This window comes from Callithrix jacchus, chromosome 5 (genome assembly GCF_049354715.1).
Source record: "Callithrix jacchus isolate 240 chromosome 5, calJac240_pri, whole genome shotgun sequence".
Classification (NCBI taxonomy): domain Eukaryota; kingdom Metazoa; phylum Chordata; class Mammalia; order Primates; family Cebidae; genus Callithrix; species Callithrix jacchus.
The window spans coordinates 74,958,923-74,974,909 of record NC_133506.1 but is presented as its reverse complement, the minus strand read 5'-3'; the positions used below and the strand labels follow the sequence as shown (position 1 = coordinate 74,974,909).

The 15,987-nt window shown below is 41.0% G+C and overlaps 1 protein-coding gene across 22 annotated transcripts in view; it reads right to left on the bottom strand.

The window, feature by feature from the left end:
* Positions 1–15,459, bottom strand: part of NDEL1 (nudE neurodevelopment protein 1 like 1) — a 47,244-nt gene extending 31,785 nt beyond the window's left edge. For 11 of the 22 annotated variants that reach the window (XR_008481493.2, XM_054255831.2, XM_054255826.2 and 8 more), the window contains exons 1-5: positions 15,313–15,459; positions 7,623–7,720; positions 6,132–6,285; positions 5,100–5,248; positions 1,756–1,892 (exon numbers count right to left, since the gene is read on the bottom strand). Coding sequence is in view for 21 of the 22 variants with exons in the window: in XM_054255831.2 (XP_054111806.1) it covers positions 1,756–1,892; positions 5,100–5,248; positions 6,132–6,285; positions 7,623–7,708 (526 nt within the window). In the remaining variant the exon portion in view is untranslated. Of the gene's footprint in view, positions 1–1,755; positions 1,893–5,099; positions 5,249–6,131; positions 6,286–7,622; positions 7,721–9,415; positions 9,518–14,485; positions 14,606–14,706; positions 15,106–15,312 lie in introns of those variants that run through there. The other 11 variants (XM_078373018.1, XM_078373023.1, XM_078373026.1 and 8 more) reach the window with 7 other exon arrangements.
* Positions 15,460–15,987: the final 528 nt, after the last annotated feature.

Sequence of the window (15,987 nt, the reverse complement as noted above, 5' to 3'; positions counted from 1 at the left end):
TACACAACAATTTCACTATACTTAACACTACTGGACTGTACACTTAAAAACGGTTAAGAAGCCAGGCACAGTGGCTCACACCTGTAATCCCAACATTTTGGGAGACAGAAACAGAAGGATCACTTAAGGCCAAGAGTTCAAGACCAGCCTGGCTGACATAATGAGACCATGTTGCCACAAATTTTTTTTTTTTTTTAATTAGCCGGATGTAGTCGCACATCCCTGTAATCCTAGCTACACAGGAGGCTGAGGTGGGATGATCACTTAAGCCTAGGAGTTTGAGGCTGCAGTGAGCTATCATCGCCCCACTATATCCCAGCCTGGGCAACAGAGCAAATCCTGTCTCAAAAAAAAAACAAAACAAAACAAGGGTAGTTAAGACAGTCAATGTTATGTGTTTTTTACCACAATTATAACCAAGTAAGATATAAATTACGAGAAGTTCTTCAGGTAAATATACCACTTCCTCAGGGGGAAAAAAAGGACATAATAAAACTATCTCTGAAAGATTCAATAAACACTGGACAAGAAGTTTCACAAGTAGTAAATAAACTACAAATCAGAAAACAAGACAGCAATTTTCAACTTTCAAATGGACTGATATTTAAATTATTTTGTTAATAATTATTATTAGCAAAGCTGTAGAGTATGAAGCCACTCAGTCGTTACCGCTAAAAAGATTTCCTTTGCCTCTCCCTAAAGAAATCAGCAGATACTCCTAACTATTATAAATAGTGCTGTGACTAAGATCTTCATAACAAACAAACTCATTACTAAACATAACTACATAAGAGGTTACCCAACATTTTGAAAATCTGTTTTAAAAAATTTTTTATTGCCATGGACTGTATTTTCTACATTAAATTGTGGAAAAGGGGGGAAAAGAAATAAGGGTGCATGTAAGTGTCTGTGTGCCTGCATAGTATGGTCATTCAAAAAAATAGACAAATATGTACAGTCATAGGAAACACTGGAAAGAAATTCAACAAACTGTTAGTGGGTTCTCTCCAGATAAAGGATTGGCAGTATTTTTTATTTTCTTCTTTGTGGTATTTTGAATTCTATAATGCGTAAGGAAAAAAGTGGGAGAAAAGGAAAATTTTAAAGGAAAGTATATATGAAGTATATATATAATATGTATACGGCAGTATGTATACTATTTATGTGTATGTATACTATGTGTACCTACTGCTGTATACATATTATATAGTTTTATTATTTAGGTAGGAGACCAGCCTGGCCAACATGGTGAAACCCCGTCTCTACTAAAAATACAAAAGTTAGCCAGGCATGCTGGTGGGCACCTGTAATCCCAACTACTCGGGAGGCTGAGACAGGAGAATTGCCTGAGCCTGGGAGGTGGAAGCTGTAGTGAGCAGAGATCGTGCCACTGCACTCTAGCCAGAGCAACAGAGCAAGACTTCACCTCAAAAAAAAAAAAAAAAAAAGTATAGCTTTGAAAAAGTTGACCCTAAGCTTCTTCTTGCATAAGGACAGTAAGGTAAGGGATGACAGTTTTCCCTCAGGATACATGGGGACTGGTTCTAGGACCCCCACCTACACCAAAATCGGCACATACTCAAGTCCCACACATGGCCCATAAATATGAAAAGTCAGTCCTGCGTATACAGGGCTTGAATGCTGTGTATACTGTATTTTCACTCTGTGTTTGGTTGAAAAAAAGTCAGTGCACCCACACAGTTCAAACCCACATTGTTCAAGGGTCAACTATATTCTTTAAGTTATAAATTTTACCTCTTGCTTCATCCTTTAACCTCTGTACAGAGACCAACAAAGATTCCTTTTCATCAAGTTCACTTTCTAAAAACGCATTTCGTTCAATGGCCTGATTTAGCCTCTGTTCAAAGTCTTCCAGTGAAACTATTGTTGCCCTAAAAAGAAAAATTAGAATACATGAATTAAATAAATAACACATGCAGACAGTACAAATGAAAACTGTCATTTATCTCGTGACATTTCCTGACCTAGCCAGGCTGGCCCCATCCAAAGAAAACGTTCTTGTCCCTTCCTGACCACTGATGGCACGTAGTGTCTCTATCATTTGGGCAATATATTCAATATATTCCCTTAAATTCCCATCTATTCCATAATGTTCCCTACAGATAGGCTAGTTGTTACGCTATTTATATCTAACACTGTATTTTGAACACAATACAAAATCAAGTTCACACATTTTCAGAAAGAAAACTTTTCAACACTTGTCATGTATATATATATATATATATGAGAGTTTAAAACATTAAGTGCCAAGTCAGGAAACTTAAGGCCAACTCACACTGACTTCGTAGAACTAAATCAAAAGGAAAATCCGAACTTTCCAAACACAATTAAGGAAAGCACCAGAGGCTACTCGTTGTTTTCTGCAACCAATCAGACATTTGCATAGGGTGTTACTTTATAACTTCACTTCAGCCTCTGATTGGTTGCCCTCTGCAACCAATTAACCAATTAATTAGACTGATCACGGGCCACTACTTCATTTGCATGGGGTATACACCAAGTGGCCAATGGAAAACCTCTAGAGAGTATCTGGACACCAAAAGATCCCATAACCAGTGCCCCTGAGCTGCTGCTTGGGCCCGCTCCCACCCTGGGGAGTGTATTTCCATTTTCAATAAACCTCTGCTTTTGTTGCTTCATTCCTTCCTTGCTTTGCTGTGTGTTTTGTACAAATCTTTGTTCAAAATGTCAAGAACCTGAATGACTTGCAGTCAAGACCCTCCACCAGTAACTGTCCCACTCCATTTACCTCCCACCAACCCTTTTCTTCCTGGACTTCTCAGACACTCATTCAACATTAACATGCACCTATTCTATGTCTCACACTATGTGCAATCTGCTATAGAAATAAAATTCCTTCACCTCAAGTTGGAATTTAAAGCCACATCTAATTTTATCAATTCCTACCAATTGCCAAAATGTCTCTCATATCCATTTCTTCTTCAACCTTCTGTCCCAACCTCCTCCAATCTTCTGCCTGAATGCTTCATTCACCACCTGGATACTCCTAAATGGTCTTCACATCTCCTGTCTACTTCCAATTCCTCATTACTATCTTCTCCAATCAAAATCTGATATTACTCCTTTGTTTAAAAAACAAAATTAATGAGTTCTCCATTGCCTAGACAGTGACTTTCAAACATAGCCTACTAGGTTGTTCACAGTCTGGCCCCAACCACCTTCCAGGCTCATCTCCTTCAGCCACGCTATCACTATACACATCAATCAATGTGAAATATGGGCGAGGGGCAGTGGCTCACACCTGTAATCCCAGCACTTTGAGGCCGAGGTGGGCAAATCACTTGAGGTCTGGAGTTCGAGACCAGCTTGACCAACATGGCAAAACCCCATCTCTACCAAAAATACAAAAATTAGCCAGGCAGAGTGGCACACACCTGTAAACCCAGCTACTAGGGAGGCTGAGGCATGAGAATCGCTTGAACCCAGTGGGCAGAGGTTGCAGTGAGTGCAAGCGGAGCCACTACACTCCATCCTGGGCAACAGAGCACAACTCCCATCTCAGGAAAAAAAAAAAAAAAAAAAAGGTCAAATATGAATACCTCAAGCACTTTCCTGCCTTTCTGCCTTTGCACCCAGTTAACGTATACTCTTCCTTGCAGACTCAGCAATGGCTTCTCAAATTCCCCCAGGTGCTCTGGCTGTTGCCTCCTCTATGCCCTTGAGCAGTTTGCCCACTTCTTTTTACTAGGCTATTAACACAGTGAATGTACCTATGTGTCACCCCCAAGGTTAGTGACCTGACTAGCTCTGCATCTGTACATTTAACATCACATCAGTAACTTAAGACTCACTGCATAAATAGGAAGAAAATACCAGGAAACAACTATAAAGTAATAGGAACTAAGTTTGGAATGATTAAGAAAAGTGGCCGGGCACGGTGGCTCACGCCTATAATCCCAGCACTTTGGGAGGCCAAGGCGGGTGGATCATGAGGTCAAGAGATCGAGACCATCCTGGTCAACAATGTGAAACCCCGTCTCTACTAAAAATACAAAAATTAGCTGGGCATGGTGGTGCGCGCCTGTAGTCCCAGCTACTCGGGAGGCTGAGGCAGGAGAATTGCTTGAACCCACAAGGCGGAGGTTGCAGTGAGCCGAGATCGTGCCATTGCACTCCAGTTTGGGTAACAACAGCGAAACTCCGTCTCAAAAAAAAAAAAAAAGAAACAAATAATAACAGATGCATGAAAGTCTGGCAAGAGTAATAGCAAGCCACTGTAGGCTGCTCAGAAAATTTGAACTGAATCAACATTTTAAGAAAATTCATCAGTCAGTATTAAAACATGAGAAGAAAAAGAATAGAAATATAAGATAGATCAGCTAGAAGATAACTACAGAAAGCAGGTATAAGATGTGAGGACCTACAGGAAGTACGGAAGTGTTAAGAACACCGACAGAAGATGGAGGAAGGCATGAGACAGTTTAGAAAAAAACAACCCAGGCCAGGTGCAGTGGCTCACGCCTGTAATCCCAACACTTGGAGAGGCCGAGGCAGGCAGATCACTTGATGCCGGAATTCAAGACCACCCTGGCCAACATAGCAAAACCCCGTCTCTACTGAAAATACAAAAATTAGCCAGGTGTGGTGGTGCACACCTATAATCATAGCTACTTAAAAGGCTGAGGCACAAGAATTGCTTGAACCTGGGAGGCAGAGGTGTCAGTGAGTCGAGATCATGCCACTTTTTAGGGCAACTATTATTGCCCTAAAAAGAAAAATTAGAGTACATGAATTAAATAAATAACACACTCTATACATGCACTCCAGCCTGGGTGACAGAGTAAGACCCTATCTCAAAAAAAAAAAACAAAAACAAAACCAGTAAGATCAACAATGGCATATGAAGGAAAAAAGAAAAATTGAAAGAGAAAAGCTGTGAAGGGCATTATCTGGGAGATGAGAATTTGGGGTTCTTTTCCGTATGATGAGTTACAGGTGACATGAAAAACCAAAAGGGAATGTTCTGGGACTAAGATCTAGGGGAAAAGCCCAATAAAGATTTTAATCACTAATTATCAACTTCATTTTTTTCTAACAAAATGCAGTCATTCGTTTACCTTTTGGCTCGCTCCAGGTCGTCATTGGCCTGCTCCAGCTCTCTCACATACTTATGCAATTGCTCCTTAATGGCTCGAGTCTGACTTAAATCGTCTTCTAACACTGAGACCTGCTTGTAGCTCTGTGCATACTGATGCTCTAGCTTCTCCTAAAGGCATCAGTATAGGAAAGTACATGTCATTAATATACACTCCTCTTTAATAAAGATGTAACTCAAGTTAAAAGAGTGGGGGTAGAACCCAAGGAATTTACCCACACTCTTGTAACAATTATTTTAAAAACAACTAAATCACACATTCATTCTAAGTGCCTAAACTCATGTTAAATTTTGTCAACCATTCTCCTCTCAGAAAGAAACCCAGTAACGATCTCTCTGAAAAGTATATTAAAAAAACCCTTGCCTCAAAATCCCCAAACTTGTTGGGGAAACCTCTGGGTTTTCAGGCTAAATGCAGCCATGGGTAAGCAGAGTTCAAATTCCCTACCCTTTACCTTCCCATCCAGCGTTCCCCAAACCCACCTATTCCCCAAACACTAAACACCATCAAACATGTGGCTACAGTAGATGGTGAAGGGCGGAGAAAAGGATTAATCCTTTTGCTCCTAAAAACTCCTTTTTTAGAAGGAAAATCTTTAATCCAAACTAAATTCCAAAACTGAAAGAGCTATGAGCAATAATTAAATAAATCCGTATTTCCTATAAATATAATTGTAAACATACTTCAGAATGAGGTACTCTGTCAAAATAAATAATCAGGCAGCTTTTGAAAAGTATAGGAACTAAAATATAATACAGCTAGAACATTATAGCTAGAAAAGTGATAGCTACAAAGTTTTTAAGTGAACTCCTAAACTCTAAACCACCTTTTCCCTTGGTTCCGTGAAAGAAAACATTTTATTCAAAAATTCACTTTAAGCCTTTTTTTAAAAACCACTTTTTGTCACCTGCTGCTCTTAAGCCCCTGAAAAATATACTTCTCATTTTAATTAAACCCAACACATTAGACACCAGCTTCTACTGCTGCAATTACCTTTAATGCCTCCACTTCATATTTCAGTCTTTGGTTATCAGCCTGCAAGTCTCTATTTCTTTGTTCAGCCTGTACTAATTGTGCCTCCAACTCTGCTTCTAATTCTCTGCTTCCTTCCTGGAATTCAACTAGCTCATCCCGAGCTTCCTGGAAGCTAATCAGAAACAAAGTGGGAAAGATGAGTTATAGTAAGAACCACAAGAATGGTCCTGGAGATGATTACATAGCAATTCAATAATTTTTGCTTGAAAGCTAATGCTCTCATGAAATATACTAAAGACAATCTGTTTTCCATCTCTTACTGTATATATTCAGGGTTCAATGAAAATTACTTACAAGCCCAAAAAGCAGTCACAAGTCAGTGATTACAATATTTATGAAAAGTAAGTCAACATGGTTCAATACCATTAACTTCTTCCACCACAGAACTCAGATGGGGAAAAAATGCATCTTTACTTTTATTAAAGTAACAAATTTGGCATTTCCTTCTACTTTATTCAACAGAAATCACAGATATTTTCATGTCACGACAGTATTGCTGCATCTATCTCTAAATATCACTTATTGTCATGACTATTTCAAAATTAGGTAGTTATTACATTCACTTCTGTATCTTTTTTACTTAATGCATTAATAGAGAAGTACATACTGCTATGCCATAAATTAGATAACTTTTTTTCAATATAGTTGATTTCCTTTGTAATTCTATTATTCTATGCATTTAAAAACATTATGCCGAGAAGTCCATAGGCTACCCCAGCCTATTACAACATCTATGACACAGAAAAAGATTAAGAACCCTGCCATAGATACACACCTTTCATATCCCACCGGCACAACAGAGTAACTGACTTCGGTGATAATAATAAAAGAGGAGTAAAATGTTTGATAAGACTTAGTAAACTCTGTTAACCAAAATAGGAAAATGTGTCAATATTTTATTTAGAAAGATCCCATTTTTTAAAAATTAATTTGAGACAAGTTTTGGTGCAAAAGGTTTTTATCTAAAAGTTCTCCCAACCAAATAATTGAAATTGTATGAAACATTCCATGCCCCTGAAGCTTCTCCCCCTCTCTCAAAGCTTTGCTGGCTCTAGACACTGATCATGCTTGCCTGAGGAGAACGTAATCTGTTCTACGGAGCCCTAGACAGCTTATCAGAATCTCCAAATGACCAAAATGATGAGGCAGAATCAGTGCACGCAAAGCAGGCCAAAGACGGCCTAAAAAGCATAAAGAAAGGAAATGATCAGAAGAAATCATAAATGACAGTTTTCCTCCTATTTTAATAATTTGAACAATATAAAGACTTACAGCATGTTTATACTATTTAAATACAAGCAATGTGGTGACAATTTCTAGAATCTCAATCATAGAATCCTATATCTGCAATTCTAAATTTAACTTTATGTTAAAAAGAAAAATATACAAACAAGACATGGTGCATTTCAAATGCCCTCCCCCTACTTTTAGTGTGCTTTTCAACATTACCTTTGCTTATACTTCAAGGAAAGTTCCTTCCAATAGGCAGTTTCCTCCTTTAAACTTGAAAAATCTGGTATATCTTCACCATCCATGATCAAGAAAGCCTGTGAAACGTTAAAGACAAAGAAATTATAGAACAGAGAAATCTAAGCAAAAGCATAAAATCTGGGACAAGAATAAATTGCAGCATTTTGGGAGTAAAACATGAGAGATTCTAGTGGTCAACTCTCTTGCAACTCAGGCATGTAAGCCACTTCACCGCTCCTCTCAGGGACCATCAATATTGTGAATGAGGTCTTAACAAAGGTTCTTTCATACAAAGCAACATGAGGCACTTTCAGTTGCAGCATAGGTGCTGGGTGACTTGGCTAACAGAATCATGATGCACACAGAGTTCCCGAAGTTGGTTTAAGGCCAAGTGGTCTTCTGGGAATCAGGAGACAGAAACAAGCTGATTGTCAGAGATGCTGCTGCCACATGCATGCCCTTCCCAAGTGTACTATTCCTTTAAAACAGCTGCATGGAACATTTTATGCCAGGTGACCCTACTAGAAAATCAGGCACCACATTCTCAATAATTTACTAAGATCAAATTTCTAAAAACTTCCTGTTAATTATCTTTGAAGTCCAAAGCTTCCTTCCAAAAGGCCACTAATCTCCAACTTCAGTGATTTCTCTTTCATCTTGGTTGTTCTCCCAAGGCATTCAGAGAGGGGGAAAAGCAATTCAACAAACTTCTATTTGGACTAGCTACCTAAAACTCCCAACCGATCATCAGGCTCACTCTAGAGTCATGCCTACAGTTTCCTAGCACCGCCCTTCCCAAGCATCCCACTTTATATTCCAGCACTACTGTTCAAAACTATCTTAACACACCATGCTATTTCAGGTCTGGAAAACCCATTCCAGGTTTTCTCTACCTGGAATTGCTCCCCTTACTAGGAAAACTTCTGTTTATCCTTAAAACCTAGTTGTCGTCTTTTCTAGAGAGGTTTTCTTGCCCTCAATTGGACAGTATTAAAATCTCTTGCACTCTTTGCTACCTCTATACCCTACACACACTTTCACTGATATAATTACCACAGAGCAATGCATTTGCTTACACCTTTTGTGTCACCTGTTAGGTTGACTTATTTAGTTCCGTCTCAGCCCAATGCCTGCACAATAGTGGATACTCTATGATGTTTACTGAATTAAAGCATAATTGATTCAACCTAATCCATACTAGGCAGCAAGAAATTAAGACCAGCTTTAAAAGTAAATTAATAAAATCTGGAGATGCAGAGAACTTGGAGTTTATCGAGCACAAGCCACTCAGGAAGGTTTAGCAAACTTAAAGAAATGAAAGGTTAAATCTCTCCACATCATCAAACATGGAACACAGCAGTTCAATAATATTTGAATTAAGGTTGGGCATGGTGGCTCATGCCTGTAATCTCAACACATTGGGAAGCTGAGGCAAGAGGACTGCTTAAGCCCAGAAGCAGTGAGGCTGCAGTGAGCCATGAGTGTGCTACTGCACTCCAGCCTGGGCAACACAGCAAGACCCTATCTCTAAAATAAATAAGAATCGGAACTGACTCATAATCATCCTTTCATTATTCCCTCTTTACTTTCAAAGTACCACTTTATTAACATCTGAATTCCTACTTCAGGAATGGAGTAAGAAAAAAGATGCGTGGGTAGTTTACTTCTACCTCACAATGTACCACCATGTATTAAATCAGTATTAGAAAACCTATCATCAGTTAGACACAATTATTAATCTGATACACGGGCAGCCACATTCAGTCACTTACATAGGCTCAGTATCAAAGAAAAGGGAGCTGATGGGATTTATTGTGAAGAAACCTGGAGATCACCACTGCACACTAGCTACCTCGAATCATCATCGTCCGGCCCTGAAATACAAATGGACAACCAAGAGCCACCCGACAAATAAGAAAACTCAGTAGCAGGAATAAGAATATTTTAGGACCTACTGAACTGACAGGAAACAGACAACTGAGGAAATGAGAAGATTTTTTTCTTATACAAGAACTCAGGAGGTACTAGACAAAGATTTTAAAAAAAAGTCAGGAGGGCTACCTCCCACACACTTCCTGAGACAAACACAAAAGAAGGGAGAAAACCATGACCTGGAGAGCACAGGATGCAGGAAACGGGGGGGGGGGGCCAAAACCTAGGACTGCAATAAAGAGAAGTCCCAGGATGAAGCCTAGTCCATCCGGCCCATAGAATGCTTCACACAGATTGATGACACCAAGAAAAATCAAGAATCCCGCAGAACAGATAGCATACAGCACAAGTGAGAGGCTAGATATGTTTAAGGTTGTGGTGAAGACATGTTGCTCTACTGTCAATAAGAAAAAGAGCAATTTAAAAGCTCAGGAAAAAAGCAGCAGAAGAAAGTCCTGATCTGTATACAAAACATTTTGTAAGTTAATGATTTCAAGTCTAAAATTTTTTATTGATTTTACCTTATTTGAAGCAACTGGGATAAGTTCCATAACTTTATAGCTATCAATGAACTTCCTGTTTTTGGTCTTAACTTTGCCCTAGGTCCCATGTGTTGTCCTCTTGGAAGCTTCCAGGATTTGGTGAACAAAATTGTGTTCTTCTTTTTTACTCCGCCTCTGGTTTTGTAGCCTTTGATGATAATACCTCTCAGCCTTGGTCTTCCCAAAGTGATTATTCCTTGCCTTTTTAGCCTATAATCATTTGGCAGCCATCTCAGTTCCTTAAATATTTTGTCATGCTTTATATTGTCCCTAGATATACCTATCTGCCTTTCTGGGGCCAAGTGGCTAGTGCTGCTTCTGTACCAAACATTTTATTCACTGGTTGGATAATTTTCCTTTTGAGTTTTCAGTATTCTTTCTGTTACTGTGCAGCATGTGATGATATTGCCAATAGTGTGGCCCATGAACCGATGGATGTCGTTACAGAAGTTTCTAATGACTGTTAGATGCCTTCCTTAGTATCAAACATTTATTTGAAGGTGTTTGAAATGTGAAGCCAATTTTTCTACAAAAAGAGTTACATTGTTTTGAATCTACAAATGTTATTCAGGAGTCCACTTCAAAACATTTCTGTGTGGGGGTATTTTTTGTTGGTTTTGACCCATTTACATAGTTATCAGAGGACCTACCAACAGTTAATGCTTTGAAGAGCTTTAGTCAAGTAGTGATCCCTGCGGAATAGCATCATTTATGCCTCTAGATTTACTGCGAGTATCCATTTGTCTCTGATTTTTGGTTCTTGAACAGGAACATACTCTTAATACAACTACCAACTTTCCCATGAGTGACCCCTGACAACTCGGGTTTTAAACAGCTTTTTGCATGAAACTTCTTGAGAATCCAGTTCTAGCCCTTGCATCCTCTTTGTTCAATTATTTACATTCAGTGTCAAATAATTCTAGCAAAATTATTTTACTTCACACACATTATTTTTTTTTTTTTTTTTTTTTTTTAGACAGAGTCTCACTCTGTTGCCCAGGCTGGAGTGCAGTGGCACAACCTCAGTTGACTGCAACCTCCGACTCCCAGGTTCAAGCAATTCTCCTGCCTCAGCCTCCCAAGTAGCTGAGATTAGAGGCGCCCACCACCACACCTGGCTAATTTTTGTATTTTTAGTAGAGATGGGTTTTAATCATGTTGGCCAGGTTGGTCTCAAACTCCCGACCTCATGATCCACCCTCCTCGGCCTCCCAAAGTGCTGGGATTACAGGCATGAGCCACCATGCCCAGCCACATTCTTTATTTTCTTGCTAAATCTTATGTGAATTCAATGTTGACCACAACTTTTCTAATCGACAGGCTATTTTCACAACATGCTTATATTATACTACAGTATTATAATATGTCAGATATCATTTACTAAATGGATCATCTCTTCCAGATCAAACCAATTTAAAACATTTAACCAAGAATAAGTCATAAGAGCAGCACAGCAAAATGGTTAAGAGCCCAGACCCTGAAGCCAAACTGCCCAGGTCTGAAGTCAGACCTGGAAGTTCTGACTCTCTACTGATGCATCTACTCACTACTTGGGTGACCTTGGGCAAGTTACTTAATTATTCGGTGCCCAGTTTCCTCAGCTGTAAAATGGGGATAATCATTAAAATGAAGTTATTAAGTGGGTTAATATTTGTAAACTACTTAGGACAGAACCTGGCACATGGTAAAAACATACATGTTCGCTGGGTGTGGTGGCTCACATCTGTAATCCTAGCACTTTGGGAGGCTGAGGCGGGTGGATCACGAGGGCAAGAGTTCAACACCAGCCTGGCTGGCCAAGAAGGTGAAACCCTGTCTACTAAAAATACAAAAAATTGTGGTGGGAGGCTGAGGTGCTCAGGCCCAGCCTCCTAATCCCAGGTGCTCAGGAGACTGAGGCAGAGAACTGCTTGAACCTGCTGTAAGCCGAGTCTGCGCCACTTCACTCCAGCCTGGGTGACAGAGCAAGACTCCATCTCAAAAAAAAAAAGAAAAAAAGAAAAACATGTTCATCAAACTATTAAAAACTGGTAGTTCAATAGCAGATCTTCCAATATGACCACGAAGTAAACAGGCTTCAAAATTTAAAACATCAAATGATTCTTTAAAATTAATCATTTCAGGAAGCTATATGCATATTCCAGTGATACCACCATTGCTGAAAAACATTTCCAAAACTACTTTTTTGGAATAAACTCCATGAGCCACACTAAGAACAAAGCAGGCTGGGCTCAGTGGCTCATGCCTATAATCCCAGTACTTTGGGAGGCTGAGGCAGGCGGATTACTTGAGGTCAAGAGTTTGGGACCAGCCTGGCCAATATGTTGAAACCTCATCTCTACTGAAAATACCAAAAAAAAAAAAAAAAAAAGTTAGCCAGGTGTGGTGGCAAGCACCTGTAATCCCAGCTACTCGGAAGGCTGAGGCAGAAGAATCACTTGAACCTGGCAGGAGGAAGTTGCAGTGAGCCTAGATCGCACCACTGTACTCCATCTCGCATGACAGAGCAAGACTTAGTCTCAAATAAAAGAAAAAAAAAGAACAAAGCAAAAACTTCTTACTTTGTGGTCACACCTCATTTGTAATTGCTTCCTAACTGGTATTATCCAGCTCCATTACCCTACTTTTTATCTATGAGATTTACCCTTTTCAAAAATCAGATTCTGGCCAGGCATAGTGGCTCGGGCATATAATACCAGCACTTTGGGAGGCTGAGATGGGAATGTCACTTGAGTCTAGGAGTTCAATACCAGCCTGGACAACAAGCCGAAACTCCATCTCTAACAAAAATGAGCTGGGCGTGGTGGCACGCACCTTGTGGTCTCAGTTACTCATGAGAGTGAGGTGAGAGGATCACTTGAGTCTAGATAGTTGAGGCTGCAGTAAGCCATAGTCGTGCCACTGCACTCCAGGGTGACAAAATGAGACCCTGTCTCCAAAAAAGTAAAAATAAAAATCAGATTCTTTACAAATAGCAAAATTTGCTACCACTGCAGCTACTCAAAAGACAGTTTCAAGGACTGTTTTACAGTCTGTTCAGTTTGCTTCAAGTAACATTGGGAGGATGTGTTCACTGTGTTATTTGAAACTACGTAACTAGAGATATTCAGGCTATAGACAGTTAGCTAATATAGAAAACATATTGCTAAAACAATGTTCTAATGGTACATTCACAATTTTCTGAAACTAGAATGAAGACGGATAATTATGTATTATTCTCACCTGCCCCCACCCCATATTTAATACCAGGTCTCAATACCAACAGTCTCAAAAGCATGACAGTTTTTACAAAAAGCATTACCATACTGTGTATGACCTTCAGAAATCTAGCAACAATCAACTCATTTGGGTTTAAAACAGCCTGTCCAAAACGCCTTTTATTTACAAGGAATTACTCTTTGCACAATGGTAAGATAATCTATTTTAAATAATATTGTTGCTTGTTAACAGTTGTAAAATGGACTAGTGAGGTTGGAAGAGTTCTTCCAAAACTGACTGTTGGTAACACATGCCTTTTTACTGAAATTCTACTACTCGCAAAGGTGACATTTACAGAATTTTTAACTCCTCAAAGTTGATCATAAACATGGTCTCTCTGATTTTATCAGACTATTTTTTTTATGGAGTGTTTAGAAACTTACGTCAGAAGCAGTTTTAAGCTTTAGTAACCAAATTTATCTCAGCATGGTTTACAATGAAAATAAAAATAAATTGTTTTGCGGATGTCATGAAAGCAAGACCTAGGTTTTACTAAGGTTCCTACTTATTTTAAGCTCCTTATCCAACTTCAATTTATTTAATTTTAAAAATCCAGCCTGGTCGACAGAGCAAGACTCCGTCTCCCCCCCCCACCCCACCAAAAAAAAAAATCAAAAGAACTACAGCTTCAGAAGATTTAGCAACTTCTATCTGGATCAAGTCAACCTCTAACCAGGACTGGCCAAAGATTTTCTTTGTTCCTCATACATTCAAATTTTAAATAACAATAATCTTAATAATTCAGAAGATATATCTCTTAGTTTCCCTTTACTTCTCTTCAGCCCATGACTTAACGCTGCATTGTGCCCATCAGCTTCATGATTTAGCAAAGCCATTACCCTAGCTTTTAAGCACATTAAGTGCAACACAATTTATCAGACAAAATAATTAACCAGCAACTCCTGAACAAGCTTCACAGTAAGATTTTTCTCATGACTGAGCAGCAGTTTTTATCCTAGGTGAGTTTGCTCAAAAATAAAATCTGGCATATCTTGGCAAGTCACATTTTCTGCCTTGTTTTCTAGCTGAGAAGGATATAAAAATCCCACGAAAAGAAACCAGAACTCCGAGCCTAGAAATGTAAATTACGATCCAAGCTAAGCCACTCACCAGTTGGTTGTATAAATCAATTACCCCATCCCAGCTGAATGTCTCTATCCAAATGGCGATAACATAATCAGTTGCAACCACCAGGTGATGCGGTTCAAAAGAAATAGGAAGAAGAGTGTTCTGAAACGTGTAAAAGCGCTACGTAAATAGAAGGTAATCGTCAGTAGTGATAGAACTCTAGCTTCCTCTGCAAAACTTAAAAGGGTCATCTCGTGGCTTACAGAAAGAAAAGAGGCGAGCACAAGTAACCCGAGCCCGTAGGTGACACTTTCCCGACTCCAAGGGGAGGATGATTAGCAGTTCGGGGCGGAAGTCAGGGGAATGCCAATCCGAGCCCAACGTGGGCTGCTCGCGCTCTCGCCTCCCATGGGAAAGAGGCTCTGAGAGAATAAAATCCAACCCGGCTCCAAGCCACCCTCGCAACTGAAGGAATTTCGGGGAGAGGAGAGGAGGAGGGCTGAGCGCGCCGCTGCCACCTCCGACTGGGCCACTCCTTGCGCCGCCAGCGCCCGGGCTCAAGGTGCCACGTCCTGGCCTCCGTCACCGCCATCCCTCACCCCACCCCGGAACGGGGCACATCCTCCAGAGACCGCAGGGCTCGTTCTCTTGCAGGCGCCCCTGGGATGCCAACGTAGGAACAGGGAAGGAAGGGGACAGTTAGAGCGGTTGGAACAGTTGCCCCGGGCTACCCGCCCCAGAACCCCGCCGGGTCCGCCCCGGCGGAGCGTCAGACACGGCCCCGGGCCGGGCAGGCTCCCCAAGGGCAGGCCTTTGCGCCGCCAGCCCGGCGCAGCCCCTTAGGGAGTGGCCCTGCGCTGCAAGCTCACCTCCAATGTGTCAAAAGCGCATGTTCGCCGCCGCTCGACCGACGTCTCCGCTCCGCTGGCTTGGCCAGGCCCACCCAGCCTCTCAGCTCGGCTCCCCTCCGCAGCCCCGAGCTCCACTCCGCGCACCTCCGCGCCCGGCTCCTCCCCGACACGTCAGGGCTGCCTGGGTGTCCGAGGCCATTCTGTGACGCACGGAGGTGGGGCTCGGAGCATGCGCGGCAGCCCGCTGGTGGGAAGGGGGGCGGGGAAGGGCTGGTGTCACAGGGGGCGGGCCAGAATCCGGCGCGCTGACGTCAAATTGAAGGCGTCCTTTTGCGCAGGCGCCCCTGGACCCCACGACCCGCTGCCTTAGGCTTCTCCGGTTCCCAAACTGCTATTCCGGAGAGTGGCACCAAGACAGATGGGATCCTGCCTTTAGTTTTACGGCCACCAAGGCCCTTCAAGTGTCCATGTGTCAGTGTTCCCGTTTATAAAATGAATCTCGGCTCATAGTTCACCTTGGATTACATTCCCCCTGCCGAACACCCAGTGGAACACTAGGAGCATTCTATTCACTCTTCACCACGCTCACAAAGCTCTGTGTTGTTTTTACAGCACTTCCACTGCTTAAATTTTATACTTGTTCTTGTCTTCCTCCAGTAGAATTTTAAGTTTTATTAGAGCTAGAACCTCTTA